Below are 20578 nucleotides of genomic sequence, written 5' to 3' on the forward strand. Positions count from 1 at the left end.
CAATTGTAAATTCCGTTCTCTTAATGTCATTTCGTCCAACATGTTGAATTAGAGAAGAGGGGCTTCTAAACGGGATTGTATGCGGGGGTGGAGGGAGTTAAATATTAGATAAATATAACTTTGGTGCGTGTAAGAGTGAGTGTTTTTTGCAGAGCCATATTGTGTCCTTGTGATTATGTTGATTATTACCTGTCTGTATAATGTTGCAGCTCAGCTGATTTTGGATTGATGGCAAAGGGAGAGGGACTTAAGTGAGAGTGAAAACACAAGGTAAGTTTAATACTACTGTTTTATATAAGTAAGCATACTAAACATATATTCTATCACTGTATTATATAAGTAATCTTGTTAGTAACCTACTGTATGGCAGGTGGAGGGGCAGTGATGTTACAGGTGGAGGAGCAAAACTGCAAGACTGCAAACTCACAAGACAGAGAAATCAAAGTTTGTTCTCCAGAGAAGAGTTGGATTTCACTTCAATTTTTTCATATTTTCTAAAGATGTGGAAATGGCACAAAAAAAAACTGTAACCAAGACAACTGTAACAACATGAGTAGAGAGCCACCAAGGTTTTTCAAGTCCCTCTCTACTCCATTTTGCCAACCCAAACTTCCAGGTACATGACGGGACACCTTGCTTGTTTTTGTTGTTTGCGCTCCTCTGGCTGGGTGCTGGCAGGTGGAGGGCAGTGATCCCTTCCCTTCTTCCCTCAATCTTTGAGACTAATGTAAGTAGAAGACATGGCACATGTAAATGTAAATGTTCGAACATTTAAAATATTATACCACTTAAAAATAAGAAATATTACTTTTGTTACTAAGAGTTCATACTTATTATACCTGTGTCACCTTTCACACTATCGCTGTGATCATGAGCTATGGGCTTTGTCGATACAGGGGCCCTTCTCTTTCTGACCACAGGGCGATGCACGAAGATGGTGGGTATAGCCTCTGCTCTCAGCCTAGTCTTGCCCTTTTTTGTCTTGACAAACGAGTGACTTGAGGTTACTTCACACACAGAACAACTCAGTTTTGTCTGCCCACATACATACTCCATAGTGGTTGAATACACAGTATTAGGAAAAACGTTATACTTACTGGACATGTTATACTCATTACATACTGTATATAAAATATGACCAAGAATGTGAGACAACTTTATAGAAATTCATATCACATCCATTACTGATGCCATTTATCATACTTTGTTAAACTCACAAATAATAAAGTTCCATAACTTCAGTTGGGAACAGAGACCACACCTTATCTCCCCAAGGCAATTCCCATCCAATAGGTGTGCTATATAGGTGTGTATAACCCTTTCTCCTGTCTGTTACTCCCTCTTTCAGCACAAGAACCAGAGGGGGATTCAATGGAGCCTGAATACCTGCACTGAGACCCTCACCCTGCACCCTGAGTCTCAACTCTCAGTGTTTTTCAAGCCTTTCCCTGTTTTTTTTTGTTTTAAACAAAACATTAAGCTTTCCCAATGGTGCGGTTTTCGTTTTGTGAAAAAGTGCAAATGCAGTGTTTGTTTATAAATCACATGTTTTTTTGCTGTTGGTCATGAAATTGCTCCTGCTTCCTCCGCTCTGTGTCAGTGGGGAAGCCGTACATTCGTACTCCTTTCTCTGAGCGATTGGAGCATCCCCAGGCAGCATAGCAAACCATGGTGGCGACTAGGAGGCAGCACAGCTAACCAGGACAACACGGAGGAAAAGGCACAGACAAACTGCATGATATGCTATTCAATGTTTATTGAATTCCATGTATTTGCAATGGATGTTCCTAAAACAACACATTTAACATCATCATCATCATAATAATATTGGTTTTAAAGAATTCAAAGCTATAAATAAACAGCAACAGGCTCTTTAACCAAGGCACTGTTAGTAACATGTAAACTAGTTGTTCACACTAATCCTAATATGTGACCTGCTCCATCGAAATCAGTCGCATTGACCCGAAGACACATTTTGAGTTGTATACACTGTTGGAAAGAGGATATTCCTAGCTTTCTAATGATATCAGGATTGTTTTTGTACTCCAAATATTAAGCGAAATATGTCACATTATATAATGACTGTCACAGAGTCCTCATTTTGAGAAAATGGCCTTTAAAGTTTCCTCTCTCTGGAATCCATCGATCTGATTGATTATTAGTGGAGCAAATGATCAAAATACTACGGAGGGAAGATATTTTCGTTTGGAGGGGAAGCTCGCGAGTGTGTGTGTGCGTGTGTGTGTTTGTGTATTTTTGCGTTTGTGTGTATTGTGTTTGTTTCCCGGGGAAAACCCTCACCTCACAAACACCGGCTGTTGTTGTGCCTGCTGTGGCGTTAAATTACTCCGTTCTCCGCTTCTAATTATGCCGTTACAAGCTTCAAAGTTATATTTATCATCTGAATTTGCCGAAACAAGTTTAATATTCTAAAAGCCAAGACTCTGTTTAATTTAAATCAGATGAAAACAAACTGTAACGGACCCTGCCGTGTTATCTATGATTACTATACTCTTACGTTCATAATGTCAGCCGGAGGGAGGGGGGCGGCGCTGCTGGAAGAGCAGAGCAGAGTGCGAGTGAGAGGTGCCTGTCTTCGTCCCTTCACAAGCTTCAAAAATGTACTTATCGTGTGATTTTGGAAATAAAAGTTTCATATTCTGAAAGCCAAGACTTGGTTTGTTTAAAATCAAACAAAACACCCGAACCCTGAAAAAATAGTTTTTTACGTAAATCCACGTTTATTCTGAAATGAGCCGTTGCGACTTCCGACTGATTTCGATAGAGCGGGTCACATATTATCACTTAATATTAGCAAATTCTATTTTAATTTTGAAAACATATTGATGTAAATACATACACAAATCGATTTGTTGTATAAATATTGCAAATCAAAACCTTTATTCACTAATAATTACCAAAAATCGTAGTTCTATCTCCTGTTATCAATGCATTCACATTGCCCGCCATGAACTTCCGGGGAACGATCCTCGTCTACATGAACCACGTGACGATAACCGTTTTTGGACTTCCGTTGTCGTAACTCTTCTATTATATGGCTCTGGTCCCGACCAATCGGAGCACACTGGGCTCACAGGGAGGGGGGGGGGGGCAAGAGCTGCAACGAGCCGTTTAGTGGAGAGAGTGAATACACATACTTTACAGAGATGCTGTATGCGAAACCAATGTGAGTTTGGAAAATTGCACAGTATAAATATATTCTAGTCGACCACAACAATGGAATTATGATCAGTGGAAATGGCCATGACATGTGACCTTTAAATATCATATATACGTGAAATAAGTTATTTAGAGACTATAGATGTCGAGGATAAATGTAATAAAGGGATGTACAAACATTACATTGGTGACATACAGTGAGATGGTGCAGGCATGCGCTTAGGGCCCGCTTTCCAGCCAGTTTCTGTGGGGTGACGCATTCTGAGGTGAGGCAGAGCTCATCTGTGCCTCACCTTACCCCACAGTAACTGGCTTGAGCGCGCTCACAAAATAAGTGCCCGCGTTAAATTAGTGCTCGCGCTCCAGCCAGTTACGGCCCGTCCACACTACAGCTTCGACAGCTTCAAAAACGGTTTCCAACGCGTCTGCCCATTCACTTTGAATGGGGTGACGTCACTTTTCGCCGAACTGCATTGTGGGAAGCAGAGCGGAGCTTTCCTGGCGTTTCAGGCTGCAAAAGTTGAGCAATGTTCAACTTTTGAAGCTTCTGAAGCTCTCGGTGGAAGCGTCAGCCAATCAAATCATATGCCAGTACAAGCTCTAGCCAATCAGCTGCTTGTGTGTCAGGGGCGGGAGATTCATGTGATTGGTTGTTGGTCGAGCTTCAGACACGCTCAGCTCCAAGCTTTTTTTGAAGCTGTAGTGTGGACGGGCCGTTACTGTGGGCTTACGAGAGGCAGAGCTCGTCCCTGCCTCACTTCTCATCGCGCCCCGTAGTTGTAGCGGAGCTCCGCAAATTTGCTGATTTTGACTATAAAAAGGCGATTGGAATCATGCATAAATCACATTTACAACACAGATCAGTGAAGACATTTTATTACTATTACTATTTAGTTTTTCTTTAGTTGTTTTTCCGTTACATTGGAGTATGACAGGTGAGGCTCTCCCTCCCCTGCCTCCCCTGACTGCACGTCCCTGGCATTCAGACACTTTTTCTTTTACCAGCTGTATTCACCTTGCAGGTGTGGCTTGTATCCTGGATTATATGTTTAAAGTTCATATTTGTCTATTATTAGTTTACTTTTCATTAATGAAGTATGACGCTGCTAAATGTTGCTAACCACGCCCCTTTCACATGAACGCGCTCTCAGCTGGAGAGAGAAACCCTGGCTTGATTAAATCAATCTCGCTAAGCGTCATGGCATTTTTTCTGAATACTGTATAATGCTTTCAAATAACTTTTATTCATATTTCCAACCATCTGTCAACAAACCATACTATGACTTTCTATTATCTTTTTAAACACTATGAACTTTTTTATAGTCGACATACAGGACCATAGATTTTTCATAATATTTTTGACTTATGATACTTTTGAGATATTGTACTATTACCTTTTTCATTTTTGTTTACATACTACACTAATACTTTTTTCTGCAACAATATGACTTTTTTTACGCGATAGTTTTCTACATATTATACTATAACTTCTTTAATGTTATTTCAACATACTATACATTGACTTATTGACATATTTTCTATGATTTATTTACGTTTTTGTGTAAAAATAAATACTATTCAAAACAGAAATATGTTTTCTTTCCTTTCCAATAATGACATTTCCCATTGTGATGTCTATATCAAATGTTCATGTTTTAATGAATGTTGCCACTAGAGGGCATATGTTGAAATATAATCTTGCATGCTTTATTTGTTTTCCAGTCATTTTTGTAGTTGTCAAGCCAGAGCTACCTTTGGAACAAGCGTCCATCCAAGTTCTACCCATCTTTCTACATCAAGCATTATATGTGTAACCATATCAATGAATGAAGTTGTAAATAAGTTGTTCACATTGTTTTTAGACTCGTCAGGGACTTGACAGAATGTGGTAAAGAGGTTTTTGCTTATCCCTTTTCCCTCTACTTAAACAGGGAGTGTTTATAACTAGTCTTCCTCATATTCAAGATAAGGGAATTCATAATGTCCCACATTCGTCATTACTGCGTGTGTACCTTTAAAGTGAAACGTGCTACAGCTGGACTTTGTTTTACAGTAGTCTGTTGATTAAAACCATTAAGGCACACAGCTTAAAGGAAGCAGGCATGGGAAATAGTGAGCTGATGTGGTGTCACACCCTTTAAAGCAGAAGTTTATTGAACAGAGGTTGTGCAACAGACATTTGAGGTACATGATATGAGTTATAGTGGAGGGGGAGGGTCTCAAAGGGAAATCTGCACCATTGACACTTCCACATACCAGAATATTTATGCTTGTACATGACAAGTGTAGCTCAACCCATTATAATTTGAAAGTAACAATGATGCACACACACAATATTTCGGCCAAAACATGTTTTCTCAAATACAGAATCCATATTGACTGACATTCAGAGTCATTGTTGTTGTATAAAGCAAGAAGTGTACTTTGGCCATCATAGGAATGCGTTTTCCCTCTCTCGCACACAACAAGGCAGATGTAGCACCAACATGAACAGATACGAACATTATTGAACTATCTACGGAATAAACACTTCCCAAGCAATGTTGTTGTGCCCGCCCCCTCCAATATAGAGTCCAAGTGGAAACGTTGCATATTTCCTGTTTCCCATCTCACTGAGCGGAGATGTTTCCTCACTAAAACAGTGGGAACCCTCCACAAAGATTCTAATTTGTCGTTGCTTCGCTCTCCCCACCCCCACTTTATTCTTTTTCCTCCGTTCCCCGCTAACTGCAGAGGTATAGGTGATGGATTTGTTTGTGATTTCTTTTGTCCAGTAATCCTGAGGTATAAGAAATACCACTGACGCACAATGTGACTGAATAAGGAGAGCAATAGATTAAAAAAAAGGGAGAAAGGAGACATGCTATCTAAGCAAACTGTACAAAGAACATTTCCAGTCGAATACTCATTTCATGTTCTTCTATCACCATCTACTTCGTTTTTCTGAATGTATCTCTTTAGCAGTAAAATAATTATATTATAATACAAATGTTTATAAAATAGCAGCACACTCAAGTGACACATCACAACTAGGTAATGTTATTTTTTTTGTATAAATGAAACAAATTCATAGCTTTTAGCAGCGCAAAAAGACAACAATAACTCAATAAAAAATATTGACACTTTTTTCTTGATGTCTTCACACCTCCTCCTCCTCCTCCTCCTCTTCCTCCTCCTCTGTCCTCTCTTCACTTTGGAATACAGTATCTCTAAATCTTAGAAAAACCCTTTTGCGGGTCTGGTCACCCCATAAAATATATCAAACACAAATTGAATGGTGATCTCATTATATAACACATGCAACAATAAATTGCAGGAAAGAAAAAAATCACAACCGTTAAGTTTGGGAGAGAGCTTACAAATATTCAAATGGGGATGTTTCGGCAAATATGTCATTCAATTGCCCAGTTTTACTGAAAAAACATCACTTAAACATTAGATCCCCACATTTCTCTTCAGTCTGACAAACAAACACGCAGCAAAGTCACATACTGTCATTAAAAACTCAAGCATTAAGTCAAAGACACCTTGCTGTGCCCCAGTTAAACCAAAAATAAAAATCATCCGTCTCTTGATTTGTGCTGATGTCTGTTTTTCTGATGAACCCCCTTGTAAATGATTTAAAGCAGCAAAGCTAACAGGGGACAGATGTGTTCACTGACAGACAATCGGCCTTAGATACACCAGCCAGCACCATGAAACACTGACCGACCACGGCGACACGCATCAGTTCAGGTGGTTCGGAACAAAGCCTCTGCTCTGTCTTTAAAATGCAGACCTCATTAGAAAGAACATGTGCAAACAGGTTGTTACCACCACCGTCTCTTGGAGCTCGTCGCTGCCCTGTGTGACTCACTGTGGCTGTGATGCAGATAAATATGAAGAAAAGAAAATTCAAGTAAAAACAAATATTTCATTTCTTGACAGTAAAATAAAAACATGGATCAGTGAACTCTGTGTGTAAGCGTGTTCAGATTCAAATTTCAGTTTTCAATTTGTCGAAATGTCTATAAAACGGTCGGACTCCCCACTAACTTGCATTTTAGGAATGTTTTTTTATTTTTCTTATCGGAATGTCCTCTAGTCGCAAGCTTTTTTATTTGAATCTCGCTTGACAAGGGTATATGTGTGATCATTGGGAAACCAGCCCTACAAAGTATACCAAAGAAAAGGCTAACAAGGAAAAAAGAAAAGAAAACATCCATTCACCTCCAATCACCACCCATCGCATTTCATCTGACTTCTTCTCCTGGGGAGCATGTTCTCAAAGTGCTTTGCATTGAAGTCATATAGGGCAGCTGAAAGCAACCCTATGTGGGACTCCAGATGCATTGACAGTATATTATCATCCTGTACTCTTCTACCCCCCCAAGAAAGTTCATCCTCACATGACCTGGCAGCGTACACGCTTAGTTCCTCATTTCATTTCCACTTTTTCACTAAGCTGTGCCATTGTAGACATCAATTATGGGAAATCAATGTTGATTTCATCAAAATATGCAAGATATCAGAGTTTTATGGTGAGGCCTTTGGGCATCTTTTGTTTGTCATCATCTTCCAGCCACTGGCTGTAAATCCTCCACACAGCAGCATGCTCCTGCACCACTCACACCCTCTGTCCTACCACACTGTGCCGTGCACTTGTGTGCCTTCCAAAGTTCCACAGTGACGTCTTAGTTGCAAACTGTCCCTCTCTTTCCAATCCTCTCCATATCCTGCTCACTCCATGCTCATTAATACAGGAGTCGAAAAACGTCCTCCAGACTTGAAAGAAGCCTAACATCGTCCTGTTTTCACATGCTACATGTGAGAGTCCATTAGGCATCACAACTAAGGAAACACCATATCGTAACAATGTGAAAAAGATTGAAGAATCTGTAATGTTTCATTAACAGAATGGCAGTAATAAACACCTCATGTGAGGAAAAATGCTCTTAGAAAGACCATGGGCTCTAAGTGAAAGTCCCTTCACCCACATCCTCATGGCTAACCTGTTCACTCATAGTGCATGCACATGAGTCTATTGTTGGCCAACAACGAACCATGATACATAGATAATGCATGAAGGCAGTGACGTAGCATAGATGCCCTGTTTTACTGATGGACAAAGTGTAGCCTCCGCTCGCTCCGTAGTCTTTCAACAGAGACGCAAAGTCAACGATTCGACTCAAGTGCCTCACGCCATAGAACGCTCACTGCTAATATAGATACAGGATCACATATAGCACGCGCACACACACACACACACACACACACACACACACACACACACACACACACACACACACACACACACACACACACACACACACACACACACACACACACACACACACACACACACACCACACACACACACACACACACACACACACACACACACACACACACACACACACCACACACACACACACACACACACACACACACACACCAACAGACACACAAGCAGCCTGACAAAAGGAGCTTATTGATTTCTACTACTCAGTTCCAAAATATGTCCAATAATAATATTAATAATAATAATAATTACTAATACTACTGCTAATTATTATCATCCCGTCTCTTCCATGGAATTGGGACCAACCAATGCTCAGCATAATGTTCTAAAAGCTTCTTCTGTCTGTCTCGTGTGGACCTTTTGACGTCCTCTTTTACCCCGGCCACACATGTAATAGTGATATTACAAATCAGAGACAAAAAGAAAAAGCCCCGCCGTGATCCCATGTAATTTCTGAATGGTTTCCACAACTTCTACCATAACAGCCTCATTATCAAGCTATGGTTAAAATATAACTTAAAGATCATATTATACAATCAAAGGCAGAACATGATTGGATTCCCTTCTGTTTATCCAAGGCACCTCAGGGCTTCATCTGGTATCAAATTGGTTGCTTTTAGACTAGAACATCAGAGAAAATCGATTTCGTGGGCAGGGTTCTTTTGACTTGAAGAACAGAGAATCTACAACAAAAAAGAATAAAAACTAGCAAGCATTGTTCTTTTTCTTTTAAAGGGCTTGTGTTTTTTTAAAAACATTTTTTGTTCTTTTGTTCTTTTTTTTCTGCTTTTAAGAAAATTGAGGTTTTTTTTCATGATGCTTTTTTCTTTTGTAAATCCTGTGCAACGGCGCCCTCTGGTGTTTCACAAGTTGACATCGCGGACGTCTGTGGGAGTGGTGGATTGGTCCAGCTCGTCCAGGCCCTTCCCGCTGGGGCCCCTCTGAGTCTGCTGCTGCTGCTGCTGCTGCCGGCCCTCTCGCAGACTGCTCACCAGCACACGCTCAATCTGCTCCTGGCACTCTTTCAGGACGTCCTGCAAAGAACCAGAGAGGGGGGACAAGCTGTAACACACATGTTCATTTGAGCTTCTTACTTCCAATCCAAATGAAGTCAACACTTTCTTGAAGTGTAATTTTCAACATTCTTTGGCCTTGTTTGACACCATCTGAAAATATCTATTACTTCATCACACTGGCTTAATTTTACCACTCAAAGAAAGTGAAACATATTCATATAAAATGGAAAACAGCTTTTTTTTTTGTGGTTCAAGTTTTAAAGTTATTAAAAGTGCAAGAGAGTCAGAATTTGTTTGTTTGTTTGTAGCCTTTATTTATCCAGGTAAAAAATCCCATTGAGATCAACGATCTCTTTTACAAGGGAGACCTGCCGCACACTGGTTACACACGTAACAGAAAACAAAAAGGACCAGGGGTACAATTTACAAACGTATTCACAAAGACAGGTACCAGGAGTATCACATATCATTTCATCAAGCTGTGCTTTCAAATGATGCAGGGGAACCAAAATGTTTTGCATAGTGTTCCAAGCTAGAGGAGCTGCGCACATAAAAGTGTTAGTGCCTAAAACAGTCCTAGCACTTGGTACATGTAATACAAACACACCCTGGGATCTTAGGCAGTAGCCACTTGCGACTCTCTGTGAGATCAGTGAGCAGATGTAAGGTGGTAGTTTACCCAGCATGGCTATATAAAGGAACATGCACCAAGGACTGAGACTCTGAACAGACCTGCCCTGGCATCAGGGTACAGTGACGAGTGCTTTGCAGTTAGTAACAACTCTCAGCGCACTGTGATAGGCGGCGTCTAACTTGATTAGGCAATGGGCAGGTGCATTGATATAGACCAGATCACAATAGTCCAGCACAGGTAAACAGGTCACAGCCTTTTCCTGGCCTCAAGCGAGAAAAAGGAACCTCGTCTAACCCTCAGCCTTTTAAGCAGGTTATTGACGTGAAGTTTAAAAGAGAGGCAATTATCAAGCCAGACACCAAGGTACTTGTAACTTCAAGAATTAAACGCCTCCATTGTAGTCCTTTGTTTACTTCCGTGAAATATTGACATCACTATAATAAAATAGAGGTTTCTATTGGCTAGCGCTCCAACACATTGTATGTGATAGGATAAGGGGCGGGACATCACTTGGCGGTTGACCAATCACAATAGTGCCGGCCAGCTAACCAATCAGAGCAGACTGGACTCTGGTTTCAGACAGAGGGTGAAAAGAGGTGCTGCAGCACAGGCAGTATGAGAAACATAAAGACCTTTTTGAACATTAAAGCCTGCAGACATGTCACAGTAGAGACACAACATACAAATATGAACCTCAACATTAGCAGAATAGGGCCCCTTTAAATGACCACCAACTTTTCTAACTGCTCCATCTACAGCCAAGATTGAACCCAGACATGGAGCAGACCTAAGCATTACATCAGCCCACCAGGGTGGTGCACTGAACACCTCCCCTATAGTTCTCATGTGCACACACACACACACACACACACACACACACACACACACACACACACACACACACACACACACACACACACACACACACACACACACACACACACACACACACACACACACACACACACACACACACACACACACACACACACACACACACACACACACACACACACACACACACACACACACACACACACACACACACACACACACACACACACACACACACACACACACACACACACACACACACACACATGTGCATTAACATGTTCAGGCCCCCCGTGCATGCCTCCCCCATCCAAACACCCACCTATCCCAGCATTCCCAAACACACACACACACAACCCAAATAGAAGTATCCTTGACAACGGCGGTTGAAAACACAGGTAGTACTAAAGCTATGTTAATTACATCCACCTCCTGTGGGAACACAAAGGTGGTGCTTTTTTAACGAGAGCCAGTCTGTGTGCCTGGCTGCCTGCAGGGATCCTTCTGAGACCCGGCCGGCTCTCCTTTCACCTTCAAAGGCCGCCGCCGCAATCTAAGAATCCACCTGGGAGAGGAGCCTCTCAAGAGCGCTGAGCCCTCATATCCTTCCCTGATGGAGGGTTGACAGAGTGGACTTGGGGAGAGAGCAACTCACTGGGGAGGGGGAGACATGGGGGAGGGTAAAGGGAAGAGAGGTGCTAAATGGGTTGTTAGCAGGCGCGTCAAAGGGAGGTCAAACTGTTTTTGAGTGAGGAGGAACTACACTTCGAAAACAAGAAACTAATATGAGAGCTGTCTGATAAAGGCCGCACTCTGGTGGCGAAATACAAAAACACAACTAGCTCCACACACGCTCACACACACAGAGCCCCCTGCCTTCTAGCACCCGAGGTCTGTGGGAAACCGACTGGCCGGAGGGATGGGAGAAAGTGTATGGTGGAGCAGAAACGTACAGCTAATTGAAACCTGATGGGCCACAGTTTGAGCCTGTGCTCCAGCTCCTGGTGCCGCTGGGCCTTGATGAAAAGAGAACTGAAGCCGCTCACATCAGGATGGGTAGCTGCTCACAGGTGAGTGAGGGAAAGGTCACGGTGTCAAAGGTCAAGCAGCATGACAGAGTGCAGGGTGAGACATGTACTGTGTTGTTGACAGGAAACTACATGAGTTTTCTGACTTTTAACAGAACTTTCTAGACTGGTGATTCGTTGAAATTATGTACATGTGGACGATGTTAGGGAGGATTTCTTAAGAAGCAGAATCTCTTTTAAATATGTTTTTTTAACATACAAATCTTTTTTGGATTGATTGGGTTCTGCTGATATTTGAAGTTTGCATGAAGTAATTCCTTTCTTTATTCCTACCAACGATTCTTGTTTTGGTTCCAGTCCATAAGGAATGATTTGATGTTGAGGAGGTTGGACTGGTCTGGGCTGGGTGCCTCTGGGGAACGTTTCCCTCGGCTATGGGCCTGACGTGGAGGAAACCCGACCAGCGCCTGTCCCTTAATCTCCTCCAGAGGTCTGCCGCTGACATGGGCGTGTGCACACTCGCACACACAGCCTTCCCACCAACATATGCCCATGTCATAAAATCTCAATTCCTGTGAGAAAATTAAGTAAAGCGAAGAACATGTAAAGGAACTGCCTGTGTCTTACCGCAAGAATGCACGCCTTCACGTCTTAAAAGACATTCTCCCCCCGTCTCCGCTGCTCTATGGAGCGGCAGTTGCGAACCGATGCCAAGCCCCATGGGCTTCATTCGAGAAACTTTAATGACTTCAATGTGTGACTACTGGAAACACCAATACTTTTTTTCAGAGACGCCTGAGGTACTTGTATTCTGAGGGGGCCAACAGCACTGAATACGTTGGGCGATACTGAAACATCTTGTTTTGCAGGTCGGAAAACACATAATCAGCTCGGATCCTCCCCAGGCGGAACCTTAGACATACATCACACTGTAACAATCTGACGCATCAAGGCATGCACATTATCCCTGGGCGGCCTTTGTGACACTGGCAGAAGGGGGGAAGTCGTGCAGACAGACAAAACCAGAAAGGGAGAAGCCATGGAATGTGATTTAACTGCTGACTGTACCACAAAGACAGCGTTAGCTACTCTGGGAGGACTTGGTGGTCAGACAGATGAAACACACACACAGGCAGACACACACTGGAGATCTCGGGGAATCCTAAAAACGAAATATCCGGAGGCTGACACTGGAAATAAGGAGTCACCGCATGACTTGAATTTCCACAAGTTACAATAGAACATGTGACCTTTCACTTTCTTTAGCCCGCATGCCGAAACACCACAAGTGGTGACGCCACAGGATGTGTTAATAATAGAGATAATCTTTCTTAATAAATGCATCTTTGTTGCAAGCGTCTTTGGCCCCAACATTCCTCCGTCCGAAAAATCACATTTCAATTGAGTCTAGCCATCCTGCTGCTTGTATGAGCATCTCTGAGATAGTGGGCCATTGCAACCCAGTGATTACAGAAGAGGAATGGAAACAGGAAGAGAGGGGAAACGGGGAAATGTGTTTCCGTTGTCTAAGTGTGTGACCCTGACCGGAAAAGAAAAGATGAATGAGAGACTGAGAAATCGACTCAAACCGATCACATCTAGGAAGTGGTGGTCTTTAACCTTTACACTTCTGTAACCTCTACTTCCTGTGTTATCATTCACGCATAAAGGGAGGCTACACGCTTGGCCTCCATATACTAACTAAATGCTGTGTTGGAGCGTATACTTCTCATATTTCAGATGACAGCTTTGAAGGAGTCACAACTGATCTTGCTTTAAACCAGAAACATTCTCACTAAAATGCACATGTTCTCCCCTCACATGAGTCCCTAGCAGGCCGCTCCTCTCGGTCACACCAGGTGTGTGTGAGGCTACACACATTCTTCCAGCTGGCCAAGACGGTGACTTGGCCCTATCTCATTTCCACTGGAAAACCACAGCTTCTGGATACCACAGATGCCAGCGGGGGGCGGGGGGGTGGCCATGATGCCGTTGGCAGGCTGAAGACACTTGCTTTGCCTTCATATTTCGCCTGGCTCTTTGGCCGTTGGCTACGAGACGCAGAAAACAGTGTGTGTACACATTTAGACTCAGGTTCACCCCGCCACCCGGATGACTGCGGTCCAAAGTCAGGTTGAGGTGACCCTTGGGTATCGAATTGACGATGTAGGGGTACAGCTTTTGTTAAAAGAAGGTAGGGTACGTGTGAACATGACACAGTCTAACGCTCACCATTTCCTCTTTCGTTGTTGAAGCATAAACAGCGTTAATAGCACTGAACACACCTATGACACTTCTGCCATTCTGCTTTTTAGTTGTAGAAGAAGTGGGGCACAAGTCTTAAGTCACTTAGTTAGCATCTGTTTAGCTTTGGCTGGCTTTCCAGCAGTTTACACTAAAGCCTCTCATATATGCTGAATTAGGAAGGGCGGCCTCTGCCTCGCCTCGTGTGTTTACTGCGAGCCATGGCTTGTCTGAATCCAGGAATGTGAGGAGTTGATCATAGAGACAGAGAGCGACTTAATTCCCTCAAGTCTGAGACCTTGCAGCCTAAACACACTGAGGCCCTGTGCTGCTGAGGTCAGCTATTTGTTTTTCCTCAGCTGCTGAGCGAGACTTCCCACAGCTTGCACCAGAGGGAGCCATGCTTTCCAGCAGTGCTGCAATATGGACCATAGGAGGCAACGAGAGAGAGGGCTGACTGTCGCGAGGGAGGCATGATTCCCGCACCCCCCCCACCCAGTGTCCTTTTCACATTTCAACAGCTTCCTTCCACCTCCACCTCCTCCTCCTCCTCCTCCTCCTCCTCCTCCTCCTCCTCCTCCTCCTCCTCCTCCTCCTCCTCCTCCTCCTCCTACTTCGCCTCCTTTTGGGACAGAATTGAACATCCCAGGGCTGAGGCCTGGGATCCGTGTCACGCCCTTTGATCTGCCCCTCTGCAGCGAGCACACATGAACTCTGAATGCTCATGTTTAAATAACTACAAGCCCTTTTCATCATGTTTGGTATTAGACATCCTCTTGCCAAGGCCTCATAGCTGCAGCAGCTCCCTGCCCCCTGCTCCTGAATACTTAGGATGGTTCCAATGCAAAGAGACTAATAAAGAGCGACCTCACAAGCTCCCTTACAGTAAGCTATAGCGAGCTGAAGCCCTCTCCCATCCGCGTGATGAAAGCCAGGCATCTCAGAGTCAGAAGAGGCCCTGCCTGTGTTTGGACTGAACTCACCCACCACCGCAATATTCGCTGTACCCAGACAGCCACGCAGCGGCCTGGCCAGCATTCCTGTCAGCCGCCGAGCACACTGTATATGCTCTCAACCTGGCTCGATCTACAGGAGGCTTTATGTGAGGGGGGGGCTGATGGAGAGGAGGACAGACCTGCCTCACGAGGCCTCTCTGGTCAAGTGTATGACAGAAGAGACTATAAATAAAGTGACGCAGTTCAGGATTTCTTCCTATGATCTCAGTTTGGTGCCGTTTTTTGGTAATTTTATGAGAAATATTGGCCGCTGTCCCCCACTCTCCCAAATAAGGGTTTGTGGAAAGCGTAATCCAAGGGAAGAAGTCAAAATCTGAGTGTAACATTTCAACATTTCAACTTCTCTCTGTTGCAAAGTTCTACCAACATGTGGCATTTCTTAACCGTTGACATAAATAATAGGGATATTCTTCCTCAGAGAGTCTAGTAGAACAAGACAGATTGTAAAACTGTGTGTTTCATTTGAAACAACACGGGCACATCGTGGAATCTGGAGATGTTCACTGACAGATTAGACAGAACAGCAGCTGGATTCAGCTTTGAAGCACACGGTTACTGTGATAGTGTACTGAGATAAACACCGATGACCACCTGGCAAACTAACATTTACTCATTCAGATATCACTCAGAAACATCCACCCAAACAATTTCCAGACACAAGCATGAATGTGTTCACCCGGACTAATAAGAGTTTTACAAAGTTCTTTTCATGGGAAAATATATGTGTCCAAACTCACCACTTCTGTGTTTGTGATTTTCGCCAGCAGGTCTGTCAGACTGTCGCCCCACTGTGACTGGTCAGCTGAATCCAGCTGCAGGCCGCAGATCGCTGCCCCCACACTTCCTGTTGCAATCATGGAGGGGGGGTACATGGCGAATCGGAAATCTGTTAGAGAAAGAAATACCAAGTGAGTTTCCAGTGCTATTTGTAAATGATATTGTTATGGTAAGCACGGAACTAACATCTTCCGATCCGTGGTGAAATGAGACGATGTACACTGGACTCTGTATCCACCGGGTGCAGTTTCTAAATGTCACGTTTCAATCCATATGCTCCACAAAGGGTACAGACATATGATTCGGTAATCTAGCAGTCAGCTAATAAATGATCATTGTACTGTAGCGGGCCTGAACGCAGCGCTCACTAATGACCAGGGGCCTGGATAATGAGGGTTCACTTGGCTTGTAAAGGAGCTGAAAAGCAACCACCCTCACCCGCTCACCACCCCAACCCCCCTTTCCCAGCCCGGCCCCTTTTCTTCCATCTCCTGAGTAAATCGTGTGCTCTCTGAAAAAAGCCCCATAGTGCTTGGAAAGGGGGAATAAAGAGGCTCAGTGCCCCTGCCAATGCTCACTGCTGTAGGTCCTTTTTCCACGTGTGGTCACAGGCGTGCGTCTCAAAGACCAATAACCTTGTTAGCTCCCCTCACTGTCATTCATAATGCAAATGAGACACACACACACACACACACACACACACACACACACACACACACACACACACACACACACACACACACACACACACACACACACACACACACACACACACACACACACACACACACACACACACACACACACACACACACACACACACACACACACACACACACACACACACACACACACACACACACACACACACACACACACACACACACACACACACACTTTCTCTATTCTCTCTTTATGTCTTGCTCAACTTCTACCTTTCTTCCTTGACAACGCATGGCCTGCTTAGATGTGGAATGAATGGCACACATGCCTCAGTCTTTGTTGCTACAACAGGCAGCGGTTTGCATTGGCAGCCCTCCTATCTTTTAGCATATTAATAGAGTGGCGGGCCAGCGAGAGGGAAGGCAGAAGAGTGTGACTCCATTGTCCCGAGTCATCACCTAATTTCACCCAATTGAGCGAAACAGCATCTATCCCCTCTCTGCTGATACCAATTCAGAGAGACAGGCCGGACAAAGAGCGTGGCCGGACAGGGTGGGGGGGAAGATAGGGAGTCGACGGGGGGAGGAAGATGAAGAAGGAGGGATGGACGGACTGGCGACAAGGCAACGAGGAGAAAAGAGGGGATGTTGGTGGGCTTGGTGGTCGAGGAGAGGGGGTCGACAACTCTGCTGCACATCACTCTCAAGTCTGTGTCAGACTCCTGTGAGGGTTTGGAAGAAGAAAAGAGTCGCCCTCCAGCGACCCTCACCTCCCGCCTCCCATCCACCCCCCCACACGTATTCCTCTGTTCCGGGCCACCTATGGGCTAGAGGAGTGGGCAGTGGGGGCAAGGAAACAGCCTGCACATTAACATATTGCCATATTCAATTGCAAAGCAAACTGCGTGTGATGGCCATGAAGGACATTTTTCTTCTTCTTCTTTCTTTTTTTTTTTTTTTTTTTTTTTAAATGTGGAATCAAAGAGGTGGGCCCTTTGATAGCTGTAAAGGCAGCCCCTCACTGCCTTTTTAACATGCACAGCCAGGCGCTTTCTCATCTTGTGGGCTCAGTGTTGACAAATAAATGAACTTATTATACACCCCTGTGTTAGCCGCTGGGCCTCTGCCAAGGGGCGATTTATTAAAGGCTACCTCGAGCCAAGAGGAAAGAGCACACAAAGCCCCTCAGCATTACATCACTGCTGTAAGAGCACCACTTTCTATAGAGGGCTAAAAGGACAAAGGCATACACGGATTTACTGTACGTGTGTAGTGAGGGCAGCCTGACAGGCAAGGAGGCGGACACCTAAAAGACACAGGCAATAAACAATGCACTGATGCCTGCATGTTTTAAGATGCACACACACACACACACACACACACACACACACACACACACACACACACACACACACACACACACACACACACACACACACACACACACACACACACACACACACACACACACACACACACACACACACACACACACACACACACACACACACACACACACACACACACACACACACACACACACACACACACACACACACACACACACACACACACACACACACAGCACAGAAGTAGGTTTGTGGGAGAGCTGAGTGGCGGACAGTGGGCAGCAAGCTGATTTTTCGCACTCAAGACAAGACAGGTCTGTGGCAGAACAAGGACACGCGCGTGCAGCCGACGCAGGCTGACACTCCGGCCTGGTGGCTGCTGCATGTGGGGGGAAGAATGGCCGTATTTTAGGAGGCCCTCATTGATATTCATGTTGAGGATAAACAGTGTATGTAGCTGAGTGGGGACGCCTGCGATGGAAAGCTCCCTGTGAGCAGCGGCTGGCTAGCCTGGCCTGCGCGCCTCTCACCCCCTTCAATGGCCCTTTCTCCTCCCCGTGCCCCCTCATCTCCATTCCTCCGTGCTCCTGGTCGCTGATACTCCGTCCCTCAGGCCTCTGGTCACACAGGCTGCTGCCCTGCATGGCCTATTCCTCTTGGGTGGCTGCGATTGCACAGTATTCACATTAAACTTGTAAATTAATTAAAGTTTGGAAAGTTGAACAACAGCCAGAAGAAGGCGGAAAAAAAAGTTCTCCTTCGCACCCTCTCCTCTCTTTCCACCGCTATAAATCAGGGTCTTGTATTCAATACATGTAGCGCTTATTGACCTTGTTTATTAAAGGAGTAGCATTACGAGGCCTGTTGACGGATTAAGGCCAAAAACAAACATCATTTTGGGGATTGGCATGACAGCATGTTTCACCGCTAACGAAACAGAGCCTGGTAGTCAATACAAGGTCTGTGGAGAGCTGCTCAGACGGTTCACCTTGCAGAGCTCTTTGAGACACACAAACAACAACAACAACAACAACAACTTCCCAACTGGGCTTTTGGAGTCCTTTCATATGCAACCCAGTGAGAAATCACAGATTAAGAAACAATCACTCGATACACATTCCATGAGATCTTGTTCAGACTGTCACTCTGGAGACGAACACAAAACAGAACTTGGCAGAGTCCGAGTCACGCACCCTTCTCAAACTGCGATTTGAAAACATTTGCCAGAAAACAGAATTCTTTCTTAATTGCAGCATCTCGTTGACAGCTCTCTTCAGCCTTGCACCATCATCTGCACTGTCACAGCTGCGGCCTTGAGGCATTGGTAACGTCAGCGCCGGGGAGCGTACAGATTCGGATCAAGGGTGAAATATTCCAAAATGTGTTTATCTCTGTGGCCGAGACGATTTGGAAAGAATAAAGAGCTTATCTGAGGTACGTAAACCCTGCATTCAGCAAAACAATTTGGAGAAAGGCACTGATGTCATGACAAAAAAGTCCAGGTCAAACTAGCTAACTAACATTTACTTTAGGTCAAATCACAAATATTAGTCTTTGTGGTCAACGTGACCTCCAAGGTAAACATGTAAGCTCAAGAACATTTTCATTTCAAAACCTTTTTTGGTCGGGTAATTGCAGCTTCAAAGCAAAAATCTCATCATTTGTGAGTCTGGTGTGACTCAGCTCGCCACAGTATTTACAGTATGGTGCTGATTACACCAGCGAGGTGAGGGGGGGGGAATCAGGACATGCCAATCCATGATTCACCGGGTGGGTCACTGTCAGGAAGCTCCATGTGTTGACGGGGCGGCCGACCGGACGTGATTCCTCCCATCAGTGGAGCATGTGGACCATTTGTCGGAGGAGGTCTCTAATTTGTTAGGGTTCTGAGTCATCAAACATGAAGGGGTTTTTATGTAAACAAACACCAGTAAATACCATTTCATTGACCACATCTGAGATAAATCTGTTGTCGCCGGAATGCGGAGATGAGCCTGGAGGGGATTCTCCGAGAGGCAGCCACTCGGAGAGGAAGCTTCCGAGGAGCATTCCTGCCCCGGGTCCGATGCGGTTTAACAGCTTAGATGAAAAGAGACCTCATGAATCATCTTGTAATATTAGACTGGTCAATGTTGCGTACAAATTGGCAGGTTTGCCGCTTCCTGTATAGACAAATAGCCTCAAGGATCTGAGGCACGTCGCTTCGGTTAGGCTCTAATTACAGCTTTGTGTGTTTGACCGATGCTTTTGGCGTCGTTTCATATAGAAACATGTGAAATGCAGCATGTAAGCATGTTCTCCAACTTTCTTCATGTTAAGAAGCGGTTTAACAAATGTCTGCAGTGTGCTGGTATAAAGCTGTGTGAGTAGGATGTAAGCAAAGTGTAGGGTTTATATACTCTGCACACTCCTTTTGTAAACATAAAAATAAGCCTGGCTTTATCACAACTCCAAAGGTAACAAGTGAACCCATGCAGAGAACACTGGACTTCTCTCGTGTTTGTCAGCTAGTGAATCATTAGTCTCAGAGAAACTAACCAGTTAATCATCAAGTTAC

General features: G+C 44.3%; 1 protein-coding gene across 2 annotated transcripts in view; it reads right to left on the reverse strand.

Moving 5' to 3' along the window:
* Positions 1 to 8585: 8585 nt before the first annotated feature.
* ccnd2a (cyclin D2, a) overlaps positions 8586 to 20578 on the reverse strand; it is a 180618-nt gene continuing 168625 nt past the window's right edge. For both annotated transcript variants that reach the window (XM_034084713.2, XM_034084712.2), the window contains 2 exons: positions 15971 to 16119; positions 8586 to 9495 (listed from right to left, as the gene is read on the reverse strand). In XM_034084713.2, the coding sequence (XP_033940604.1) occupies positions 9325 to 9495; positions 15971 to 16119 (320 nt within the window). In that variant the 3' untranslated portion in view covers positions 8586 to 9324. The remainder of the gene's footprint in view (positions 9496 to 15970; positions 16120 to 20578) is intronic.

The sequence above is a fragment of the Pseudochaenichthys georgianus genome, chromosome 6 (assembly GCF_902827115.2).
Source record: "Pseudochaenichthys georgianus chromosome 6, fPseGeo1.2, whole genome shotgun sequence".
NCBI classification, from domain to species: Eukaryota; Metazoa; Chordata; class Actinopteri; order Perciformes; family Channichthyidae; genus Pseudochaenichthys; species Pseudochaenichthys georgianus.